The sequence below is a fragment of the Astatotilapia calliptera genome, chromosome 13 (assembly GCF_900246225.1).
Source record: "Astatotilapia calliptera chromosome 13, fAstCal1.2, whole genome shotgun sequence".
NCBI classification, from domain to species: Eukaryota; Metazoa; Chordata; class Actinopteri; order Cichliformes; family Cichlidae; genus Astatotilapia; species Astatotilapia calliptera.
The window spans coordinates 3,418,482-3,440,306 of record NC_039314.1 but is presented as its reverse complement, the minus strand read 5'-3'; the positions used below and the strand labels follow the sequence as shown (position 1 = coordinate 3,440,306).

Below are 21,825 nucleotides of genomic sequence, written 5' to 3'. Positions count from 1 at the left end.
TTATCAGGACACCACATATTTTCAAAAGCGCTCCGACGTTTTCGGAGACGTCTGTTACCCACTAGCTCGATAGCTAGCCGGGGTTCAAGGCTCACTAAAGCCCGTGAGAACACCGGACTCCCGGCAAATCGTTTTCAAACCCACCGCCGTCTTTCGCTACTAAGGTTAATTAAATATATATAAGTCACTTAGATAACTTCAAAATGTAATTGTTTGGCTTTTTTTAGTACTGAAAAAAGCCAAACAATAACATTTTTAAGTTATCTAAGTGACTTATATCATGTTTAACCTAAGTAGTGAAAGACGATTTGCGTGAGCCTTGAACCCCGGCTAGCTATCGAGCTAGTGGGTAACAGACGTCTCCGAAATTGTTGGAGCGCTTTTGAAAATATGTGGTGTCTTGATAAACTGAGTAGATATTTGAAGTTTACACAGCTACATTCTCACCTGAAAATATGTTAAACGTTTATTTTGTGACCCAGAAAGAATAATAAGAGTAATATTAAAACTAACTAGCTGCCGCCATTGTTGGAAACTAAGCAGGGCTGCGCTATGAATTCTGGGATAGGTTGGGCCATGAAGTATACACCCGACCCATCCTTCATATCTGAGGAAATAAAGAGCGCGTTTGTCGGCTGCATTTGTCGGAGTCTTCAAATTTGGACAGTCTTCGTCATGTCGCTGTAACGTAATTGGCCTACAAATGCGGGCACAGGAGGATGCGGTTCCTGAATTTGGACACAGCAACAATACCGGACACTGCTTCTTCTTCTTCGGGATTTAACGGCAGCTGGCATCCTTGTACATGCAGTGCTGCCATCTTCTGTTTCAGTCCGTTATTACACTCTTAAATCCTACTACTTATTCCTGCGTCGTTTGGATCTTACAAAGCTTCAAACGACGCGTCGACTATTAAATTAGTCGTAATCGTGACTAGTCGACTAATCGTAGCAGCCCTAGTCACAGCTAATTCAGTCATTGTCATATACACACAATGCTGATAAACATTGTCAGTCTGGTTTTGATCATTAATTTGTACTCTATACTTTTGTTAATCTAACTAAACATTAATAAAAACACAAGGTCAAAAATATTTGCACTTACAGGAAATTGATTTTCTAGTAGTGCTCCAAGGGCAAAAGAATTTTTGCAACAGAGCTAGCTACTGAAGAATTGTGTTTATCAAAGTTGTCTTGAGCATGTTCAAATGAATAAGCATGGTAATTTTAAAATGAGCTTTGTGGGGAGATTTGGAAATGTGTGTGAGTGCGTGAGAGGTTTCTACACTGCTCAGAAAAATTAAAGGAACACTTAGAGAGCACATGGAAAACAAATTCATACTAGATATCTATATGGACTGGATCGTTTGTTAGGAGCATAAGGATCGTTTGATGGGAATAAAAAGTATCAACCTACGGAGGGCTGATTTCAAGGACACCCTGAAAATCAGATTAAACAATTGAGGCATCAGGCTAGTCCATTCTGCCAGACTTTCATTGTAGTAATTCAGCAACTGAGGTACAACCTGGCAGCTGACCGAAACATGATGACCTTGAGGTGTTATTTTGGATTGAGATCAGGCAAGTGTGGGGCACAGTCAGTGGTATCAATTCCTTCAGCCTCTAGAAACTGTCAACATACTCTTGCCAAATTAGGCTGGCCATTGTCGTGCACCAGGAGGACAAGCATGCACCGCACAAGCATGGCGTCATGTTGGGTTTGAGGATTTCATCCCAATACCCAATGCCAGTCAGGGTGCTGATGCCTAGCCTCGAGAGATCTCTGCATCCCTCCGTGGATATGCCACCCCAGACCACCAAACAGCAATCATGCTGAACAATGTTACCGACAGCATAATGTTCTCCACATCTTCTTCAGACCCTTTCAGGACAAAAGAAGAATAATTTTGCGACATAGCTAGCTACTGAAGGAGCTAGCTCAGGAAGACCTTTTCACATCTGTCCCTTGTGGTCAGGGTTAACCTGCTCTCATCCGTGAAAAGCACAAGCCATTAGTGGTGGACCTGCTTATTCTGATATTCTATGGCAAATGCCAATCAGGGTAGAGGATGTCGGGCCCTCAGACCACCCTCATGAAGTCTCTTTCTGATTGCTTGGTTAGAGACATTCACACCAGTGGCCTGCTGGAGGTCATTTTGTAGCTCTGGTAGTGCGTATCCTGTTCCTCCTTGCACAAAGGAGCAGAAACCAGTTATATACCTCTATACCTCTTAATCCATCAACAGGGTTAAGAACCATAACAGGAGGGTGAGCTTGAACAATAGGCAAGCACCATTTGTTTGTGCAGAGAACAGAACCTGACCTACAGCCAGTAGGATATGTGACTATGAGCAAAAAGACCAGTTTTTGTTTCAGCCTATAAACAACTTAATTCTGTTGTGAAGTTGTGAGAATTTAACAAGTTGTTAATGTTAAAAATCATGTTGCAGTTTTTAACTGTGTCTTATTAGCTTCATTTTCAGACCCAGAGATTACTGGTTAAGGTGAATTTGTATTTACTGATGGCATCAAAACCTGCAGAGTGTGAATGCAAGCAACTCCTAGTTCAAGCAGCAAGGTGGATGTCTCAGCCGGATAATGATGTCAACCATGTTAGCCAAAAGATGCTTTTACAGAAGGCAGTTAATTCAAAGCAAAGATGCTAAAGGACATGAGACTAAACAGTAAAACACAATCGTTTCAGACTGAAAACTGTCCTTGGATGCAGCTTTCTGTCCTACTAGAGACAAATATATATATCTTTGTGTATTTGTGTTAATTATGTGCCACATATCAAACTATTTAGTGAAATTTTTACTTGACAAGTGTGCTTGTGGTGTCCCCATTAAAAAAAAAAAAAAAAGATGCCATTTTGTTTTGGCATTTTGTTATTTAATACAGTTCATTTAATGTCAGCATACTCTAAAAATAGCCTGTGCATATGTAGATTGTTGCTCCACATTCTTTCTTTATAAATACCAATTTATGTGAGGATTTTTAAAACAAAAAAACAAGCATATGCATGATTGTTGTGTATATACCTCACTTAGACATCCAGCCCGAAGTTTTATTAGTTTTTAGAAGTTGCTAGAGTTGCTTTTATTCTTGATCTGTTTGCTTCTGTCAAATATTTTTGGGAGATACTGTACATGTCTTTCTATCCCTGTTTCTCTCTTAGATGCTCCAGAGGGGGGTGAGAAGGGCTCAGGGGGTGCTGCACCAATTGGTGATGAACTGGATATCTTTGGACCAATGGTCTCCAACCCACTCCCCTCATCCAACAACACACAGCAGGCCCAGGTAATGCACTCTCTCTCTGTCTTTCATCAGCTGCTTATCACTGCAGGCAGGCTGCAACACACAGAGTCTGCAGAGAAAACACACACAGCAAACACACCATCCGCCTTGTACGTGGCGACACACACTCTCTGAGGATCATATCAAAGCAAACCCCGTAGACTCTCTTTTATTGAATTAATTTGACCAGTGTCCTTCAAAGGAGAGTGTGTGTTTGTCTGACAGGGAGCAATAACGGCGAGCTGCTACAGTGAAGACAACAGCTGGGAGTGATGGAACGCAAGCGAACGCCATCACTGAATTTGTTGTTTTCTTCTTTAAGATGGTATCTAATTAATGGCGATGAAAGACACTAAATAATTCAAATGTAGAATGACACAAAAATGTATAACACTACTTTTTACCTGTTGTTTGAATCTGTGACTGACCACAACCATATTGGTCAAAGATATGCCTGATAGGGAATAATAAAGATTGAAAGTACTTAGATTTAGTCCGGTCTCTCAAAAACTGGCATTTTAAAAGACCATTTTTCAGATTTTAATGATATCTGTCATAATTCAGAATACTAACAAATACTGTTTGAGGTTGAAAACGTCAGTTTCATAGCCTGGATCTGTCACCAGGTGCTACATGTTTATGTGAGCTACACAGTCTGAACTGTTCATGTGAGCTGTTGTGTTCATCACTCTAGCCTTTTAATGTTTGGTAAACACATGTAATTGTTATGAGTGTTTGGAAAGTTGACTTCACATTCAGCTATTATAAATAATACATTTAGCAAAAAATGAGCAGTACAGTTGTGAAAAAGAGTTTTTACAGCAATGTGAAAAACTAGTGAAAAAGTACACTTTTGGTGTGTCCGTAGGAATTAAGAAGGTAAGTACAGGGTTCTCAATATCTCTGGTAGCCCTTCGGGCAGGCACTCTTCAGTTTTTGGTAGCCCAGAATAAATTTAAGTAGCCTGAGTAAAAAAAGAGAACAATTTTTTGATTGATGTTTTGTTTCCTTTACAATATTATACCAGAGGTGGGACCAAGTCATTGTTTTGCAAGTCTCAAGTAAGTCTCAAGTCTTTATCATCAAGTCTCAAGTCAAGTCTCAAGTAATGTCAGGCAAGTCAGAGTCGAGTCTCAAGTCACTGGTGTAAAAGTCCGAGTCAAGTCACAAGTCTGAAATTTTGAATTTCAAGTCCTTTCGAGTCTTTAAAAAAAAACCCAAAAAATAATGTTGCAGTTATGCTAAATGTAAATATTAGACCATGTAATTTTAAAATCTGTGTTTTTCTCAACACATGACAAAATAGTGAACTTAGAAAATATACACAAATTGTGAAATTGCACCTCTTTAAAATGCAGCTCAATTAAACCTAGCTCCAAGAATAATTTTCACCGACAGTTCTGAGATAAGCTGCATGTTATTCTTGGATGCGGTTGTAGGACCGGCTTTAAAATCGCATGACAAAAATATCATACACATTAAAAAAAACTGTATCACCAACGTAGCCTGGACAACATTTGCTAGTTAGATGAAGTCAGCTATCTCATCGTAGCATATTTATATGCACATTTATAATCATACGGTTCTTGGAGTGAGTGCATACACTCATGAAGTTTAGTAACTTCAGGTCACTGCAACAAGCCCAGGTACAGTTTACCGACGGATGGGTGCAGGACCTTGAAATGCACCGTGTAGAACGAAAGACCATCGTACGTATCATAAGTTTACCAGTCTCACAAATCGTCGTCATAAATACACATTCGTTAACCGTTTATTAATATAACCTTTGAGCTCAAGGGTAATTAATTAGCAGTGGAAATAATTTCTGGTAGCATCACAGAAATGTAGCAGTGACAATAATATTGTATGCTGTAATCGTACTGGGCAATTAGTGATACAAAAAACCTGTTTTATCCTGTGAATAAAAGTATATGTTTTTGTCAGTGTACCATAATAACAGAAGCGAAACGCAATATTGTGTCAGGACAATTCACTATTTATGCACAATAAACACAATAAATAAAGGAGCATAGCGCGACAATTTCTGTTCAGTGCCAGACTTGCTTGTAACCTATATCACTAATTATGTTATGAAAATGACGTATTAACTACAACAGCAGACTGACCTTTGTGTAAATGCTTGGAGCAGACTAACCTGTGAGCTGGAGTGTTCTGGGACGTTATATTTGGTCTTTGAATGGCTGCAATCCAGGCCACCCGTCGCGTCTTTGTTACTTCGGAAACATGGCTCGAACAATTTCTCCTCAACGACGTAATCCGATAACAACCGATCTCTTTACCCGTCGGCTTCCCGTGGCTGTCATGCGACCGGCTATTGCAGTTAATAATACAACAGCTTCTTGACATTTTTGTGTTTCTTTTTATCGCTGTATAACTGATTTTAATTGAAAGCCTGCGTGCGCTAGTACCGCTTGCCACGAGTTCCCAGAATCCTTTGCGGTTCTACCCGTGAATGACGTCACATTTTCAATCTCTATATAATATGCATGTTAAATTTTATATTTGGGGTGAAATATCAAGTCTTTTCAAGTAAACCGATTCAAGTCCAATTCAAGTCCCAAGTCATTGGTGTAAAAGTCCAAGTCAAGTCACAAGTCTTAGAACATTTTTTCAAGTCAAGTCTAAAGTCATAAAATTAATGACTCGAGTCTGACTCGAGTCCAAGTCATGTGACTCGAGTCCACACCTCTGTATTATACATTAAAGTATAATATTCCCAGTAACAAAGGCGCTTGTCGACTCAGACATCGAGGGAAACTCACAACACAGCTCGTCATATTCCAGCCACAGAAATTCGTTTGTCCATGAAACCAAAAAAAGCTGCGCTTTCTTTTTGCCTCATAGTCTGATTTGTCCTAACTTTTGCGTTTTGTGGTAAGCTTTTCTTTGGCTGTCCCTTCTTCACCCTGACCTTTATTATTTCGCTCTGCAGAACTAAAATACCTGCATAAATTCATCTGTCTTTACACATGCACACATAACGGTCAGCGATTCTCTGCGCAATCAACCTCTATCACATGTTTAAGCTTGTTGCCAGAGATTTCACTTGTCACGTTTGAATAGTAAGCTACTGAGTGATAAGACGATGCCAGAGGAATTGGTGCGCAATTAATCTGTCACCCTCTGCCACTCCCTATACACAGTTCGCACGATCGCAAAGTGAAAGCAAAAAACAAGCGCAAATTCAAACGCGATCTCAATATGTCACATATTGACAGTGGCTCATCGATGCCGATGGCATAATTACCCAGCTACATTTGCGAAAGAATGCAAAGCATTGACATATATTTTCCTTCCTATGACAGCAGGGCTGAGTTAGATTTTGGTAGCCCGACTGGAAGAATCGCTAGCCCGGGACGTCAGGCTAGCGATTTTGCGAGCCCTGAAGTAGAAGCCATGTGTTACTTATCAAATAGTCTTGATTATTTGTAAGTGTGAAAACATCTATAAAAGAAGAGTTGTGACAGTTTGATGGTTTGTGGCATCATGTTAATGCACCTGGATGTGCCAAACTTCCCAGGACTGGACATCCCAGCAAATTCACCTCAAGGTCAAATCCTGTTATGCTCAAATTGCAAAAAACCCAAGAGCGACACCTCTGACTCTCCATGGCTCGGTTAGCATGTTAAATGTTAAAGTCTATGACAGTAAAATTAGAAAAAGACTTAATGAATATGGTTTGTTGGGAAGGGTTGCCAGGAGAGAGCCTCCTCACTCTAAAATGAACACGACAGCACAGCTTAGGTCTGCTGAGTTGCATCTGAACAAACCACAAGCTTTCTAGAGCAATTTCTTTTAGACAGGCGAGATCAGAACGGAGTTGTTTGGTCATAATGCAGAGCCCCACCAAACACAGCATGTCTGCACAAACACCTCAGATCAATTGTCAACTCTGTGGTGCACGCTTGTTTTGCATCCTCAGCACCTTTGTACCTTGCAGGCTTTGGCTCAAACATCAAAGCATCACCTATTGCAGAAAGAGAGGCATCACTGAATGGAAAGATTCATAGAGCCTCCGAAAAAAATCTCCCCTTCTGAATTCTTTTAACTCTATTTGGTTGTTTGCTGTTTTTCAAAATAGGTTGTAGTAAACATACATTTAATTTAGTTAACCAAACGAATAACTAAAACTAGATATGAAAAAACATTTTGGGTAATAAAACAATCAAAACTAGACCTTTAAAAAAATTTACCTAGCCGAAAAGATTTTGTGAACTTGGAAAACAACCAAAAATTAAATTCAATTATAGAAGAAATGCTGTTTTCTTTTAGTTTGTATTAATTAGGTCAAATTTGTTATCACAAACTGAGGAGGATGGTGATGTTGGGTTAGGGTTATAAAACAAACCTGCACAAACTAACTGAAACTAAACTGAATTAAAAACAAAAAGTTCAAACAAAATAAAAATAAAAACTAATAAAAAAACAAAACAGAATTATAATAACTCAAATAAGTTAATAGTCTCATTACATTTTCGTTACCAAGAAATCATGTGTGCCACCATGCACAGTCAACCCCAAAGATGTGAGCCTGGGAAAAGCCTGAAATGTGCTCCATGAATACTCACCGGGGTTTAAAGAAAATAATTACCTTTTCAATCACGATGACAATATTAGTTAGAGATGTTGAAATGAAATATTTATGTGCTGTTTTTCTCAAATCATTAAGAGCATTTTTACATATTTCTGCAAAATAATTGAAACTTGGGAAGATGATTAAGGACGAGGAGAGAGCAAAAAAATAAAGTAAATGAAGGATGAAGAGCAGAGATGAAGCTGTTGTCCAGTGGGTGTCTGCAGCCATATTGGGATTTTCATTTTCTGGGTAAACAAACAGGATGTTCATCAGAATGAGAACAAAAGAAAATTGGAAAAGAGGTTGATGCTTGACTTCATTTTTCCTCCTTTCCTCTGCTACTTTGTCAGCGACTGCTCTCATGAGGATGGGGAAGTTGTGTTGAATTAAACATTTTCAAGGAACTGTTCAGTTTAAAATGCGGTAGGCGTCTTTCAAGTGTGACCTTTGACCTTTGATTCACATGGAAATGAGAACTCACACTGTCAGGCAGAACCACATAATGTCTATTTATATAAATGGACAGTGTCTGCATACTTGCAGCAGCACAGTGCTACATGTCAAATATACGGTAAACACACAGGTATGTCATGAACTGTGACCTTGGAACACCCACATACATTGAACCATCATAGTCAATCACGGTCAGGGAGAACACTCTCTGACCTGTTCTTAGGATTCAAATTGTACACCTCACTCTCTCACACACGCACACCGCCGTGCCTCCTGGGGCAAGACCAGGCAGTGGCTCACAGGAAACCCAGGCATGAAGAACAATTATGGGCTTCTGTAACTGCAAGCTCTCCCTTTGCCACTACCAGCCTCCCACTTGCCCTATAATCTCCCCTCCATGCTCACCTCCTCTGTGACTCCATCTACTGCACTGGTGCTTCTGCCTCACACGTTGGCTTATTTCCATATATTCATGAATCACAGTTTGGTTTTTTGGGGTTTTTTTGCTCGGTCAGTGAAGCTCTGGTGTGGTTGCATGTAAAGCAGTGGATGCTGCTCTCCTTCAGGTCAAATGGGAAGAAAGGTGTCAGAGAGGACATGAAGACCATTAATGAGCTGATGTAAAGTAAACATAGCATTAGTGTTTGTGTAGGTCCTCAGGCATCCAGGTGGTGGTAGTCTCAGGAGCCTGAATAGAAGGCTAATCGACTTCTTTAAGGTTTTTTTCAAGATGATAAGAGGTGAAATGTCTGTTTAGAAAAAAAACCCCAAAGAAGTCCTGTCTTATTCTTTTCTTTTGCATGTTTCTTTTGCATTTCCCAGTTTGGAATCAAGCTTCTGCAAATTTGTTAGAGGCAATTTCTGGCAGTGTTTCTCACTTGGGAGAACAGCTTCAGCTCAGTGGGCCTTTATACTTTATAGGCATCACAGTTTCCATAAACAATATTGCCAAAGCTATAACAGTAGTTTATAGATTAATATCTAGTTTATATAAAGTATAATCTGTCCATATATGTAGGGGGCTCACAAAAATAATGATATTAGCAGTAATGTAGCAGTTAGAAAGCTATAGAAGTTTTTAAATTTCATCAAGTGTTTTAGGAAGAAATGAATTCCTGCCTTAACCCGGCTGTCAAACAGTCACCACATGTTGTGTTTACTTTTGTTTGCCTTGCTTCTTTAAACAGAGGAGCAGGCGTTTCTTCCTTGGTTCCCATTTTGTCGTTGCTGAGCCTGAATCTGTCTCTGCTTTCTATTCCTGATGCAGAAAATATCTAGACTCTGGAAAGTGCTTGAGTTGGCAGATATTGCAAAATATTTTCTTTATTATTTTTTTTCACATAGTTTTTTTTCACGATTGTGTTTAGAAGACATCGAATGCTGCCCAGTAACAGCTGCAGATATCAACAGTTTCGTTTTTATCATTAACCCCTCTAGGACATTATCTGCTCTGACAACAGCTGTAACTAACTATCCAATCAGATCAGAGAACAGAATGATATTCGGTAACTTAAAGTGACGATAGGTGAGAGAAAGGTAGCACAAAGTCGGCCGCGCAAACATCATAATCCATGGAGACTTCTGCCTAACCTCGTCTGTCAGCCTGTCTGTTATTACTGCAAACATGAAGGGGCTCAGAGCCAGTCTCTAATGCAACCCCACCCCACCTTAAACCCATCTGTCACTCCTACCACACATTTCACCACTATCTCACTCTCATCATACACGTCACATACTTTTCTGCTGCTCCTGACTTCCTCATGCAGTACCACAGTTCCTCTCGTTGCTTTCTCTCGAATGTGTCTATAGAGACACGCCAGACCTTCTCTGCACTCCTCCATCAACACTCTCTCAGCAAACATCACATCTGTAGTGCTCTTTCTCAGCATGAAGCCATACTGCTGCTCACTGATCGTCACCTCTCTTCTTAACCTAGCGTCAACCTCTCTCCCATATCAACTTTACCTCTCTGCACATCACCCTTCATCACTACCAGTACACTTCTTCTCAATTCCTCAGGTGTCCTCTCGCTCTCCAGGGTTGTATTAACAATCTGGTTAAAAGGTCCACTGCTGTCTCTCCTAGACATCTCCTAGCATCCTGGTACTCCTGTCTAATTTCTTCTTCTTCAGGACAATTGCACTTTTTCATTTTCCTTAAATTTTTTCTCTGTACTTCCTCATTCCTCCATTTAGTGTCCTTGTCTTCTTTCCTCTGTCCAGAGGATACACAACATACCTTCCCTGTATTCTCCCTCGTTTTAGTTGTACTTTCCCAGACAACTAGCAACTCTTCCCTACGACCTGAAGCTTGTCTCAACTTCTTCCTGAAGTCTTTACAACCTTCTTCCTCATATCCTTATGTCTGTTATTTGGTTTTGACTAGTTGGAGTTTGAATTAATAATAATTGACAACTTTACAGCCACTATTATAAAAATCAATTATCTAAAATTCAATTTCATCCTTGCTACTTCAAACGTACACTGTAGATATCTGTTCACACATTGCTTTGGAAATAAAAATTTATTTCTGTCAAGTAATGTAATTATGATAAGTAATTATGATAAGAAAAATTTAATTATTGATAAGTCTTGCTTAAATAATAACAATTCAATTTTATCTATCTAAAACTGCATTTTGGATATGCTCACTGAGTATTCGCCGAATTCTGCTCTGCATGGATTCGTCGCGTCTTCTGTGTATGCATAAAATAGCATACACAGAAGACACAAATGCAGTCAAGATTGCTGGAGTTTAATGGTTAGATGCCATCTGTGCCTTTACTTCCCAGTCGTAGCAAAACTAAGAAGGCAGGTGGTGGATTTGTAGTTGGTGCTTGTGTAGTTTGGAGGGATGTGTCTTTATTTAGTCTTTTACAGAATCAAACATGTAAGAGCAACAGTGATAAACAGTCTAATGTAAGCGAATGATGTTAGCTTTCTGCCTGTTAATCAGGCATTTACTCCACGGCCAAGAAATGGCTTTGAAATTACTTTTGAATATTGACTATTTTTTCAAGGCATACACATGTATTGTGAAAAACTGGATGTTTTATATGTTACATGTAGTTTAGTGTGGTGTTAATAACGTTGCTTTGCGTTGGTATTTGGAGAAAATTACTTTGATGTTCTTTAGGATGACATTGGCAAAGTCAGTGCTGCTTTATCCTTTTCAGACTTTCTCTCATTTATAAGGGAACATGCAAACAGGGTGACCTCCATGTTATCTCTCTACCCAACCAGGATGGCAGACTTCATCTTGAACCTTGTGCTCTCACTCTGCCCCAACATATCTGATGTATTAGGAAGCCTCAAGGCCCCTCCCAGGGCCAGTTGACCCAAATTAGTTGAGCTGATTATTTCCTCAAAAGCCTCGAGTAGCTGTGCAGGTTATCCATACAGCTACACCCAACCCCACATCTGATTGCAACTGTTAATTTAAAGCTGACAGTCAGACAAAGTTAAAAGATGTCTGCCTTTGTTCATCAGCCAGGACCAACAGGATTGATGGTTTTCTAGTTTCCTTAATAGTCTCAGTTTTTTTCTCTTGAATAGCATCTCTAATTAAACAGTTAATAGAGAAGACATGAACAACATATTCATTATTCCAGAAAACAATGTCCCAGTGACATTCCTGGAGACTGGTGGCACTGTGTAATGCTACTCTGTAAATTTAAAAATTTATTTTCTGTACAAATGCAATTAATGAAAGCCATTAACAGAGCAGTGAAAGCTACATGAGTCAGTTATTTGACACACTGTAGCTGTCGTATTTATCTGTAACTGAAACAGTCATTGACTCAGTGTGTGAGATTTACATAAGATATAAGTCAATAAGTGTTATACAAGTGATGCAGTCGTATTTTAGTTTCTTCTCTACACTGTTTTCCCGTTTCCGCACCAACCACAGTTTGCCCTCTGTTTGCCTACACCTTAGACCTTTTTCCCCCAACTGATTTTATGCTCTATTATCCCCTCCGTATGTCTCCCATCACCCCTGTACTTCCATTTTCTTCTCTTTCCGCAGGTGCTCACGATTCATTCACTCACAAGAATATATTTGCCTTGAATCTGCACACACAGCACTGTTTCTATTTATCCTTCCTCTTCATCCTTCAAAGGTGTCTTTCCTGCTGTGGTTTACGCTCCTTTTCTTCCCGGTACATCACTATACTGCTTACTGTATATTTTGTTACCTTGATGCAACATATTGAAAGTAAACAGGACTCAGTTACGTTTGGCATTTTTATCTCATGTTTTTACTTTCTTTTTCACTAAAATAGTGCATACAGTGCTACGCTGAGTTGTATCTGTAGGTTTTTCTTTCAGTCTGCATACATACATATATACATATATAACTGAACAGCCACTGAGTGCTACTCATATTGACTCGTATGGACTTTAGACTGTATAATTTAGTTTTAAAAATTGTCGATGTATAAGTATTAATGATCTAATTATCAAGCATTGTGGATCAATAAATCTTAACACCACATAGTGGGTAGGTCCATCTCTTGGAGTGGTTCACTTCATTGCTTGCTGATAGAACACTTTTGGTCTCAGTGGTCAATCTTTGGTCAGATGTGGCTGCATCGTGTTGCGTTCCAGGATCTGGTTGAAGTTTCTTGTTATTTTCATTTCATTAGTAATTTTAAAACCATTTCTTATCATTTGTGCACTGACAACATTTAACTGTACCTCTCATTTAAACCTTACAAATTGGATAAATTATTAACAATGAATTGATTGATTTAATGCAGTCGATGGTTGGATTGCAAATAACCTTTTCCAGCTTAACACAGACAACACAAAATCTCTACTTATCATGTCACACACCATTATTCCCTAAATTAGACAATGTCTGGGGTCTTTCACATTTACTGTGAAAGCTAATGTATAGAATCTTTGGTTCAATTTGGATTTATTTTTTTTTTGTACTTTTAACGCCCAAATCAAGTCTCTTCCTTTTTCCATTTAAGAATTGCTAAACTCAGGATTGTTGTCTCAAAACATGAACTGCAGGTGCTCAGTCTTGCCTTTTATCTCATTCTGCTTGGATTTTTGTAATAGTCTATTTTCTTGTCTGTCTAAAATGTCTGTTAATCTCCTCTATTTGTCCAGAATGTTGCTTTAAGGCTTTTAAGTCTCATTCATAATAGGGGCAGCTGTAGCTCAGGAGGTCGAGCGGGGCATCTACTAATCGTCTGCACTGGCTTCCCAGGTCAGATTTAGAGTCAGTTTAAAACCTTGGTTTTTACCTTTATTCCCTATGAGGTGAAGCCCCCACTTATTTTGTTAATCTACTCCACCCCTATTCACCAAGTCGGATCCTTAGGTCGATAGATAAAGGTGTTCTTGTTATCCCGTGTAACCATCTGATAACAAGGGGAATTGTGCAGTCCAAACTTCAGGGCTCTTTGCTCCCTTGACTCTGGACTCTGTTTCATCCTTTAAGAAACTACTTAAACCTGCAAAAATAATAATAATAATAATTATTATTATTTATGCCTCTAAAGCACATTGTAACTGCTGTCTTATCTTGAAAAGCACTATAGAAGTAAATTCTTACTTACTGGAAGTACTACTATTAATGTTGATGTTTTTGTTTTATCATTAGTGTTAATATTAGATTTATATGACACTTAATCGGTCTCGCTTGGTATACTTTGGCATCTCTGGGTTTAGCTGGCACATACACCCACATACGTCACGTCACTCATTTTGTCTCAAAAATGTCCTGATTTCAATAAGGTTGCTTTTTATACTGTAGCATTGACTTTAGCTGTATTACTGTTGTACTTTTTAATGCTGTTTGGCAGATTAAATCAGCTGTGATATCTTTCAAGGGCTTTGAGTGTTGGATACTGGCTGTTTGAACCAACAGGCTGCTGTCCCATGGCCCTCTGCCTACGGCACTAGACTCTCTTTTTTGACTATTATTTCAACAGTTGTGTTTTGTTGCTGTAACAGTTTTCTGTTCAGAAGATGGATCTTTTATATATTAACATGTTTTTCATTGTTCTCTCTTCAGATTTAATTAAAACTTGGGGTTTTTTTCTACCAAGAAATGTTCTGTTTGTCTCAGACATGTTCACTGATGTTGTCTGCAACATTTAAAGAAAAATGCCGTTACCTCACAGTATGTGGGCAATAATTGAGTCTGCTTTTGGAGTGTGTCTCTCGGTTAGTCCTGAGATAGACTGGTGAATTGTCCGGGCTGTTCCCCTTCTCTTGTCCTTTGACAGCTTTGATTGGTTCCGGCCCAACCGTGACTTTAATGTAGCAGAAAGATGGACGGATGGAAGAAAGTAGGTCATCTGTGAGTGAAACAAGCAAATTCAAGAAGGAAAAATAAAATTGCTTAAGCTGGATGTGTCAACCTTCCGCCAGCACCACTCTATGTATCTGCAAATATTTAGGCAAATCAACAGAACAGTGAATAACACTGAGGCTATTGAATATTTTTCCCAATAAAATTTCCTCATAATATGCAAAGGCCTAAAAAGTAATTATATTCCTATTATAACCAATAGAAGACCAGCTGGTAATGTTTGAAATGGCAGTTAAAGTTGATGTGTATTTGCTGCTTTTATAGCTCAAGGCGCAGCTCATTTTGATGTTAATAGCTGAAACTAATGGTCTGCCTTAGTACAGTAATGACAGTTTTTGTTTTTCTCTGTTTGACCTTTGAGTTACTGTTGAAGTTTTACTAAAGGCACTGACTCACTGTAACACACGTCCAAAGATTCCCACTCCATTTGATATTATTTATATTGTGTTTCACTCTTTCCTTTGTTCACAGTTCAAGGTTACTTTATTTGTCACAGTACAACAGACGTGAAGCTTCTTGCACAACGTCTTAAAAAATGGTTCTCCTTGAAAAGTATAAAAGAGTAAAAGTAATAACAGAATAAATGAGAAAAGAAAAAAATGGAACAAAACAAACTTTTCTCACAGTCAGTAATTTCAGTGTGCTAACATGTGCTGTGAACATAAAGTGAATGTAATTCTTAAGTCATTGTTTAGGTGAGCTCACAGCAGCCTTTAAAGTGGTGATGGTCTTTGTGTGAAAACTGTTCAAAAGTCTAGCGGTGTGTTTTTTAATGTCCTGTATCTTCTGCCAGAGGACAGATATTCAAAGAGAGAGTGCGCAGGGTGTGATGACTTCTTTATGAAGTTTATTGCGTTGTTCCCAGTAAGGATGTTCCTGAAGCATCTAACAACTAAGACAGCGAGCAATTACCTGCCTGCACAGAGATTAGCTCTGCACAGACCCATTGAGTCAGGGTTGTGCATTTCTAGCTTGTGCTGACAGAAGGTTTCAAATTTGTGTGTGTGTGTGCGTTTCATAGAAGTTCAACCTCTTAATGGGGACATTAGGGGGAAGCGTGATTCTTAGGACTCTCAAGCCTAAAATTAGCTAGCTAACATAATATTCGCTTGTAACCAGCTGTTATTGCTTCACTGTCTTGTTGTCAGCTGTCCGGAGACAGCAAGTTCATCTGTCTGCTGACGATATGTAATTGCAACAATATCAGGAATAAATAAGCTTGAACAGAAGCCCTGAACAGAAGTCAGGGCTGCAGATCAGGAGAATATGTTTGAGTTGAGGAGGAAGATGAGCTGCAAATGAGGAGAGAGAGCAGTGGTGGTGTAGGTGAAAGACTTGATGAGAAAGAGATGATGAAATATGTTAAATGGTCAAATATAGTTGGAACTTTTTGTGATCTTTAAATTTAAACCAACCTATGAAGCATAGTGTATGAATCAGAATCAGAATCAGAATACTTTATTGATCCCTGGGGGAAATTATTTTTTGTTACAGTGCTCCATTATAAACCAATTATAAACCATGTGGCGCCAGTCTGTAGCCACGTATATAAAATGATTAGGCAAAGAGTCTATTGTGTCTATTTTGGTCACTGTGGCAGTTTTGTGTTTTTAATAGATTAATTTTAAGTTTATGATAATGTATCGATTTGTTACTGTACCCATAAAATGCTTGTAAATAAAACACTCAAACTAACACTGACGCTTGAAAAATGGAAACATGGGTTATAGGGCTGGGCCATATCATACCTTTCACGGTAATACCGGTATAATGTTGGGCAACGATAAAATGAAATATTGCGATAGAATTTGGGTAAAACGCTCAGTGCCTTTGTTTTCATACGCACATGGCAAAAAAAGCATGGCAGCGACGGAGAATGAGGAGGGCGAAAGCGGATCGTTGAATGAAACGGAACTGGTTTGTAAAAATGCTGCAACTTCAGTGTGGAACTGGTTTAGCTTTCATCCCTCAGATACACAACAAAGCACTATTTTTGGTAGAGCATGCTAGTGGGCCGTCGTTATTACCGTGTTTTTTGGAAAATACGGCACACTTAAAATCAATCCTTTGACTTTTCTGAAAATCAACAGCGCCCCTTATAATCCCGTGTGCCTTATGTATGAATTCTGGTTGTGTTTACTGACCTCGAAACGATTTTATGTACACAGCGCTCGAAAATTTGTCAAATGTTTTAGTACGACTTTGCTAAGCTACGAAGCCGCACCGCTTGATGGATTGTCGGAGCATTACGGCTATCGTAGGCAGCATATTTTTGGTCATATCGCCCTGCTCTAATGGGTTGGTTGAAGGGCTTGGTGATGATTGAGTCACGACGTTTGTTTCTTTGTCAGCGACAAATCTGCAAAACTAATGACCTACGAATGTTCCAGCCTCAAACAGAAACACATGGGATTTAGATGACCTTGTGACATTACCTGTTATTGCACACTTCTAGATCTATAATGAGTATATATATTATATTATATGCTTCCTCACTCACATCAGTCTTCTATAAACAGGTTCAGACTCCCGAGAGAAAACCCCACAAACCAACATGCAGCGCCACCTCTCACACGTCGGCTCATTTCCGTTCCTCTCCTATACATATGAGCCATACACACAATAACACAGTTTTCACAGTCAGTACACATCCCCTGATTTTTACACATGCACACAGACATACTGAGGAATGAATTTTGGATTCGGCAGGCGGATATTGCTTTACAGCTGTGATTAGTCGGGCCCATGAAGAAAGAGGAAGCCGGCAGCCTGCTGATTTGGGCAGCTATTAACCGGCATCGGGGCGCGCTGGCCTATCTGTGCATATGTCAATTATAAAAATGCGATTACAGCCTTGTAGGAGGGGGAGGATTTGTGTTATCCGCAGCTTCTTGCGCTCGCTCTCCCTTTCACACAAACACACTTTCTCTCCTCGTCCTGTCCTCTGTCTCTCATTCACCTCTGCCTGAGTCTGAAAAATGCAGTTATGAGATATTTTTTACTTGGAAAACTCAAAGTAATGTGGTGGGGAGTGAAAGGGGGATAGAGCAAGGAGAGAAAAAGATTTCTCTGAGTTATTTTTGTTTCCCATTAAAACTGTTTTCCCCACATAATAGTAATAACATGAAAGTACCTAAAAGCTAAAATGTATTATAGTCTCTTGTAATTCTTGGAGTAAACAGTTTTCTCAGGCGAAATCAAACCACGTTTGCTTCGTTATCTTTGATTTTCTGAGTATAGCATCTCATAGAAATTCCACCTCTGAACTATGGCAGCTGAGCTCTGGCGGAGTGATGCGTTAAGCTCGGTCCAGGATCTGACTGCATAATGAGCTGCTTTCTTAATAAAACAGATATGGAAGGCACCCAAGTTGAAGCTGAAAAGCAGTAAAAATGACAGCAAAACATTTGTTTATCAAATAGTTTTAGTAAATCTGATCTTCAGCCTTTTTTCTTTTTTTTTTTTTTGCCTGTCCCGTTTGGCTCTTTTGCCATCAGAATTGTTGTCTAAAGGCAAACAAAGATGCCCAACGGATTTACTTTACCAAACTGACCATCCCAGCCTTGCCGTAATGGTCCATTTGATTCACCTTTTATTGTTTATTTTATTTTCACTTACTGAATACGGGACAGACTTGACTGGGGGAAAGAAGGGGAGAAAGAAAGAGGGAAAGAGAAACAGCTGAGAAGAGGGACGGGGGAGAAGGGCAAAAAACAAAAACCAACAGAACGGGCAGAGAAAAAAAAATGCATATATCAATCACCTGGATCACCTGCTGAGAAAGAAAAAAGAAAACAAGCATAAGAGAACAAGAGTAATAGAATAAACAACATCACAATGATATATGGGAATATGACAGTAAATACTAAATATTAAACATTATTGTGCAGCACATAAGATCAACAGAACACAGTGTGCTTTGAGGTAGGAGCCAAAAAGGGTGTAGTTTGTGGGTGTGATCACCCGTGTGTACACCTGTGAGCATGGACGCGCTTGTTTTTTGTTTTTTAAAAGGTTCTTTCATGTAATGATCTGCTAGAGGGTGTGGGGGGGGCCACAGCCCCGTCCTCCAGGGCATGAAGCAGGTATGGAGGAGATCAAAACTCCAGACATCCAGAGGCCCCCAGAACACAAGAGACCAAGGAAGACCAACAGAGGGGCAGCCGCGCCACTGTCCCAGAAAGAGCTGAGGAGAGTCCCAGATGAGGGCTCACTCAGCAGCCGCGGAGCAGAAGCCAGGGGGAGTTGCAGTGACGCGCCCGTGAGCTCCGCCGGCAGCCAGCCGCGCCTGAGTGACCGAGCCCCAGGCCGAGAGGCCGGGGGCACCCCACCTCCGAAGTGGCCCGAGCTAGCCCCAGGCTCCAGGCCCCGATAAGCGGCCGCCAAGGAGTGAGCCGGTGTGTACCTGGACGCCCATCCCCGGACACAAAGAACCACCAATGCACCGATGTCTGAGGGGGTCCACCACTGGCAGGGGAAGTGGTGGTAGGGGGAGATAGGCCTCCAAACCTTGGAGGGCCTGAGATGTCCCCAGAGAAGTGGCGTCTGATACCCAACCTGACATATAGACACAGACATACAGGCACACACAGATACAAACATCCATTCCCACCCTCATGCTCTCATATGCACTTACTCCACACTCAACCAACGTGGAGACAGACATAAAGAGACGCTGTACACACGATCACACTCCCCAAGCGTACTCTACAAACCGGGTCTAGGTGCCCTTGCCCCTGGAAGGGGGAACTGCACCCAGACCCAGGTGGTGTTACCCTTTTCCCTGCGGTGGGGGGAGGCAGACCGCCCCGACTCCGCAGCAGCAGGAAGGCCCCACACTCCAGACCGCAGTCGGACGGCCAACTCCTCCTCCTAGCCCCCCCGCTCCAGCAGGTCGCAGAGAATGGGGGTGAGAGAAGACTCCAAACCTCCCTCCACCCGCTCATTGTAGTGTTGATGCATGTGTGTTCTAAGGTGCATTTAAAACCCAGGAGGGCTTGGAGCTACCTGCCAGAGAGCAGCAGGTAAGTGCATGGTCCCTCCTGCTAGCCCTCAATGTCTACGTGTATTTAAAATTGAGAGGTGGGCAACGACGCCAGGGGTGGGGTGTACACCCTGATGGTACTTTGGACTCCGTGTATCGTGCCCACCCCCAAGATCCTATATGTATGTGTAATGAGAGTGTGAGTAATGTGAATGTCTAAGTTGTGGGATAAAATTGAGGCAGAGGCAGCCAGAAGGGGACAGGGGGGGGGCAGCCTCCTCTGCACCCTGGTGACATACCCCTACTCCAAGGTCCTGCATGTGTGGGTGGTTGTGGTGGAGCGGGAAGAGGGAGGCAGCTGGAGATGGGGAGGGAAGGAAGGGAGGGGCAAGTGACCCCTCCCTGGGGCCAGCTCCCCCGCTGACCCCAGTAGGCACCCCCATACTCCGCGACCCGCCAGGGAAAGGGGGCCCAGGCCCATCCAAACCGGGGCCCAGTGCAGCAGCGCCTCCCGGCCCCACAGAGCCCGGGACAGTCTACCCAACCCCACCACAGAGAAAACTGCACCCACCCCACCATCCACTCATCTTCCAGACTACATAAGACAATAAACACCCAGGCTGAGATCTTCCTCCACCTCTCCTGTATCTCCCCCTCCTGCAGAGAGAGCTCCTGAGGAGAGGAAAGCTCCTGCAAGATGTGACAATCTCCCCCACCAGTTGAAGAGCCCCCCAGGTGGCTCGATGCACCGGTGGCACCCTGCTCCAGGGCTGGGCCCCCATGCACCCACCCGCCCACAACCCCGGCAACACACCAACCAGGACCCAAGCGACCGAGGCCCGGTCCGGGTCCCAGCCCAGAGACGGAGCGCCCCCAGAACCTCACGCCCATCCCGGACCCACCCAGGGGCAGCCAGGCTACCAGGTCAGTAACCCACGTCCGTCAGCACAGACCCTCCCCTAGCCCCGCTGCACGCAGCCGCGAGGAAACAGTCACCTGAGAGCCAACAGAGCCCCTAACCGGACATGACCGCTACCCCGGGTTGAGCCCCCCAAGGAAGATGCCTCCGGGGAACCCCCCGACGCCCTAAGCCTGTCCCTACCCCCACACCAATCACAACAGTGAAGGCGGGACCAAACTATGACCCCCCACCCCCACTAGGTGATGGAGCTGATCAAAGGAGCCCAGAGCAATTGATCTGATGTGGTGGCAGAGGCTGTATCAAGACTAATGTAATCTAATAGATAATTTCTATATTGGTTAGAATTAAGATTATTTTTATTTTTCCAGTTCATGAGGACTGTTTTCTTGGCTATGCATAGGGCAGTGAAAACCATATGGGCGATATTCTTTTCTGAAGTGACATTATCTAAGCTGCCCAAGAAACACACTAAGGGGGAAGTTGGAATGTTACATTTCAGACACTTCGATAAGTCTTCACATATCTCCCGCCAAAACGTCTGAACTGGTGGACAGAACCAAAGAGCGTGGATATAATTGTCCGGTGAATTGGTTTGGCAGTGTGAGCAGTTGTTGGTAGACGTAAAGCCCATCTTGAACATCCGATGACCTGTATAGTGCACTCTATGTAATATTTTGTATTGAATTAATTGAAGACTGGGATTTCTAATTAGATGAAAGATCTTTAAGCAAATCTGAGACCAGAAGTTTTGGTCTAAGTTAACTGATAAATCCGCTTCCCATTTTGCAATAGGAAGTGATATTGATTCATCTGTTTTAGAAAGCATTCTGTATATTTTGGATAGTAATTTGGGGGGTTTAAGAGTAAGAAATTGAACCACACTTGGTGTTGTTTGTAGTTCAACTTGACCCGGTTTAAATTTCTTTTTTACTATGGATTTAATTTGTTGATATTCTAAAAATCTTTTCTTGTTGATCCCATATTGTGTAACTAGTCCGTCAAATGAAATAAATTCTGTTCCTTCTAGTATATGTTCTAAATATTTGATTCCTTTACCACTCCAATCTGAAAAGTTTATCATATTATTGTTTTGTAATATGTCAGGGTTGTTCCAGATAGGTGTACGTTTGCATGGGATTAATGAAGACGCCGTCAATTTTAGAAACTCCCACCATGCTGTCAGAGAAGAGCTGATCTTCAGCCTTTAAAAGCACAGTTTAACTTTTATAGGGACAGTTATGTC

At 41.2% G+C, this 21,825-nt stretch overlaps 1 protein-coding gene across 6 annotated transcripts in view; it reads left to right on the top strand.

The window, feature by feature from the left end:
- LOC113034599 (stromal membrane-associated protein 1-like) overlaps positions 1-21,825 on the top strand; it is a 147,089-nt gene that overhangs the window by 106,481 nt on the left and 18,783 nt on the right. For all 6 annotated transcript variants that reach the window (XM_026189297.1, XM_026189296.1, XM_026189300.1 and 3 more), the window contains one exon: positions 3,178-3,299. In XM_026189297.1, the coding sequence (XP_026045082.1) occupies positions 3,178-3,299 (122 nt within the window). The remainder of the gene's footprint in view (positions 1-3,177; positions 3,300-21,825) is intronic.